Below are 4,039 nucleotides of genomic sequence, written 5' to 3'. Positions count from 1 at the left end.
CTACAAGGATCTGAAGTTCCACGAACATAAGAGACCGGCACACGCTAGTTCAAAAATTGGTTGTGCACTTTAATTGTATTTAAAATTTCAATTGTTTGAATCCTTCTCGTATTCATGCTTTGTAACCTCGGCCCATCGCCCATTGACGCACCCCTTGTGTCGCCCGCCAGGGAGAATATATCATGTGCGTCTGATCACTGTTGACATATTTTGAAATTTTGAGGTTCTTTCCGCAAAACAATACACGAGGTTGATGAACAAAAAAAGTCGTGATTTGTGATTGATTGATTGTACATGGAGTTGACAACGTTGGCGTCAAGACCTACGCGCATTGTATGCAACCCTTCGTTAAGACAAGAAAATATAACTTTGTATGTCGGTAATGATAGTCACAACCACTTGACATATACAGTAAACATATAACTTTCTTACGATCATCAAAAGGACGGCAGATGACTCAATTTGATAGTCAGTTACGCGAAAAATCTGAAGTGCCCAGCCACCGTCTCATTACAACCACTTGGGCCTCCTTTGATTTGGACGAATCTTGTAAGAATTTCATAAGATAGGATTTCTATAGGAAAAATTCTTTTAGAGCTCTTTGGATTGTAGGAATGGAATCATAATCCTATGGAGGAATTCTTCCTATCCTCCACATTTCATAGGAAAATAAACATCAACCTAGATTCAATGAAAAAAAAAATCCTATGATGTGAATCAAAGGGCATCTTCTTTCCTATTCCTACTCATAAAATTTGAGATACACGTCATCTCATTTCCTATGACTTTCCTATTCCTACGATTTTTCTACCTATGAACCAAAGGAGGCCTTGACATATACAGTAAACATGTGACATTGAGGCGGTTTTTAGGTAGAATCAATGGGGAGAAAAATTGAAGATGGGAGAAAAAAATCAAAACAGAAAAAAATCAAAAAAATTGGTAGGGAGGTTGGATGAAGGGCAGATGTATGACGAAACCTTAAGTTCTTTTTGAAGTAGTGAAGATATATCATATATCATTATGCCGCTCCATGTAGCCATAATACATTGACGAGCAAGACATTACTACTAAAAGTAAAACAAGAAAGACAATTAAACATGATTCGCGGCTCCATGGAGCCATAACACATTGACTCGTCCAATTTTGTGTATTGGATGTGTGCATTGATTGCACCCAAATTATGAAAAAAAGACACAAATTGCGGTGGAACTCATATTATTAATTTTCAGATAATACATGTATACATCGATTGTTGTATTTTTTAAAGCAAGTCAAGCATGTCTTACGACTAAAAATAAAACAAACAAGACATTAATACATGATTCGTAATGGGAACGTTTAAACAAAGCGTGCATGCATGAGAATTAGCATAACGTGGTATCTCAATGCTGCTATTTTGCATGCATGGTAGTATGCAGACGATGTTGCGCGTGAATAGGTGTTTAAGGCACCACTTAGGCACCATTTTTGCCGGCGGCCTGCTGAGAGAGGGCCCCGTACTTCATTGCATCAGCCTCAGATTTCGCGGCATCCTTCTTTGCTGCCTCTTTAGGTCTGGTGGCGGTTTCAGCCTTCTTGATGGACTTCTCGGCAGCAGCTATGCGAGCATCTGCCAAGGTACCGGCAACTTCTTTCCTGCTAGGGGAGGTAGAAGAACTTGTACCAGGCGCTTGCTGAGAAATGACACCATACTTTGATGCAGCAGCGGTAGACTTGGCTGCAGCTCGCTTGGCAGCCGCGACCTCTTCAGGTGTGGTAGCGGTTTCAGCCTTCTTGGTGAACATCTTAGCAGCAGCAGTGGTGCCTTCTTTCCTATTGGGGGAGGTAGAAGAACTTGTACCAGCTGTTTTCTGAGAGATGGCACCATTCTTTAATGCATCGTCAACAGACTTTGCCGCGTCTCGCTTGGCAGCCACGGCCTTTGCAGGTGTCTTGGCGGTTTCGGCCTTCTTGATGGACTTCTCGGCGGCGACATAGTGTGCGGCGGCTAAAGTACCGACTGCTTCTTTCCTGCCTAGGGAGGTAGAAGAACCTTTACCATTTGCCTGCTGAGAGATGGCATTGTACTTTAATGCAGCAGAAGCAGATTTTGCTCCATCTTGCTTGGCAACCGCGGCCTCTTCTGGTGTGGAGGCGCTTTCAGCCTTCTTGATGGACTTCTCGGCAGCAACAACACGTGTAGCTGCTAAGGTAGCGTCAACCCCTTTCCTGCTGGGGGTAGCCATCTTCAATGTGTTCTCCTCCGCAGCGCCATAGGTCTCGGCTGGCCTTGTGGCCGCCACCGCGACAATGGTGGTGAGAAATAACATGGCCATGACATTCTTTCCGTTGGCCATTAGTAATTTCTCAAGTGGTATCTTAGGCGCGCGGAGGATTTGAAATGGTGGAGACACATGATTCATAGAGGTGATAGGCTTTTATAGAGACAATGTGAGGTTAAGAAATCCCTCACATGAATGTGAGGTCATAAGCGGTCAACAAAGAATGTGAGGTCACCAGAGCCCCAGAAAGGTATGTGGTAACCCATTTGTGGAAGCTTGCATGCATGTATGCGTGTTTTGCGTTTTCTTTTCTGGTTTCTCTCTATGTATGGACTGTGGGAAGAAAAATAGATTTCTGAGCGCGAGCTCAGATGCTCTCGAAATCCAGGACTTTTACTCTTTTCGAGATTGTTGTAGGTACCATTACGTTACTTCAAACCCAGACCAGGATGTCCTTCTCGTCGTAATGGAATGGGAGCCCCTAGGGACGCGCGCGAACTCCGACGGACACCGTGCACAAATGTAGGTGCATGCGTATCCGTGCGGTGCATTCATGTGGTGGCAAGTGACGTGACATGAAACAACTTGCTACCATGGTGAGAAAGGTGTGACATGAGCAACGGCCACCAGAAGTCGTCTCCAATGTTGAAGTCAACCACGTAGATGAATGGGTTGTCCATGATGGCTTAGGATGACCTGGTTGGTGATGAAGCACACAAACTTCATGAAGGACACTACCTCTTGTAGCGTCTGGTAAGCTAGCAATCTGTTGGCCGGTGTCGGCTGTGGATGACATTCGGTGTGTGTACCGACGATCCTACACTGCAGGCCCCAACTGGAGCTGCACAAATCTTTAGGCCATGACTCGGATTCAAAGTTTCAAACTGACGCCACGGGCAGCAGAGTGAGCCACGACTTAGATGAAAGCAGACGATTAGGTGCCATGGATCAGAATCCAACCAAGATGGCACCGTTTGTCATTCGTCCGAACCTTCCTCGTGTGCTACACGATAGACCCACATGTATCGCACTATTCATGCATTTATAGTTTGTTATGGAGATTTTCCACGCCCTAGCAATGCCACCTCATGCCCCATATCCTGAATCTCCATGCAGCAATGAACAAACATGATAGCAGGGGCATCTAAGCCTAGGCACCGAAATCACTGCTCCCACGTGGGATGCCTCCACTCTGGCTTGCCACATGGATCCAGCTCCCGTCGTCGCCTCCTTCAAGCTACCTCAAGCTCCTCCTTCACGCGGTTGGCCCCGATGAGCTCTCTTTTCCAGAAGAGGTGGATGAGTAATGCCTCCAAGCCCGTGCACCCTCTTTTCCACTGCATCCACGTGTATGAGGTCCCCCTCCCCGAGGTCCACCACCATCACCGAGTGCGTCCCTGAGCCCTCGACACAATATCCACCAAGCCCACTACCGATGTTGTTGAGTTCGTCCTACGGCCCCCTTCTCCGACATCCTTTAGTGTGGCCTGAAATCACATCAGTGTCGCGTGGAGTCGCCCATCACTAATTCTCCTGTGGTCAAGAAAGGCGATTTCCCTGATCAGCTCTCCTCCCATGCTCTAGTACTGCGTGTTTGTTGCTATCGCGGGCTTGGACGGCAAGGTCATAGAGATGGAGGCGCCAACAGCATCGGCGGTCATTTCTTCTTCTGCACAACAAAACAATGGGATGCGGCCAGTGGCGCCCACGCAATGTTCACTCCTGATATGTCCCCTATGCAGTTTCTTCGTTGGTCAACTTTCCTTTTTGCCGGC

The 4,039-nt window shown here is 46.5% G+C and overlaps 1 protein-coding gene across 1 annotated transcript; it reads right to left on the bottom strand.

Moving 5' to 3' along the window:
• Positions 1-1,201: 1,201 nt before the first annotated feature.
• Positions 1,202-2,388, bottom strand: LOC123129976 (probable GPI-anchored adhesin-like protein PGA18). The gene has a single exon (XM_044549931.1). The coding sequence runs from the start codon at positions 2,337-2,339 to the stop codon at positions 1,458-1,460; it is 882 nt and encodes a 293-aa protein (XP_044405866.1). The 5' UTR covers positions 2,340-2,388; the 3' UTR covers positions 1,202-1,457.
• Between the last annotated feature and the right edge of the window lie 1,651 nt (positions 2,389-4,039).

The sequence above is a fragment of the Triticum aestivum genome, chromosome 6A (assembly GCF_018294505.1).
Source record: "Triticum aestivum cultivar Chinese Spring chromosome 6A, IWGSC CS RefSeq v2.1, whole genome shotgun sequence".
Taxonomy (NCBI): Eukaryota; Viridiplantae; Streptophyta; class Magnoliopsida; order Poales; family Poaceae; genus Triticum; species Triticum aestivum.
Note: the sequence above shows the minus strand (reverse complement) of the source record. Positions and strands in the feature narration are given on the sequence as shown.

Excerpts from the sequence above, each read along its gene's own strand:
- LOC123129976 (XM_044549931.1), bottom strand. The coding sequence starts at position 2,339 with ATGGCCAACGGAAAGAATGTCATGGCCATGTTATTTCTCACCACCATT.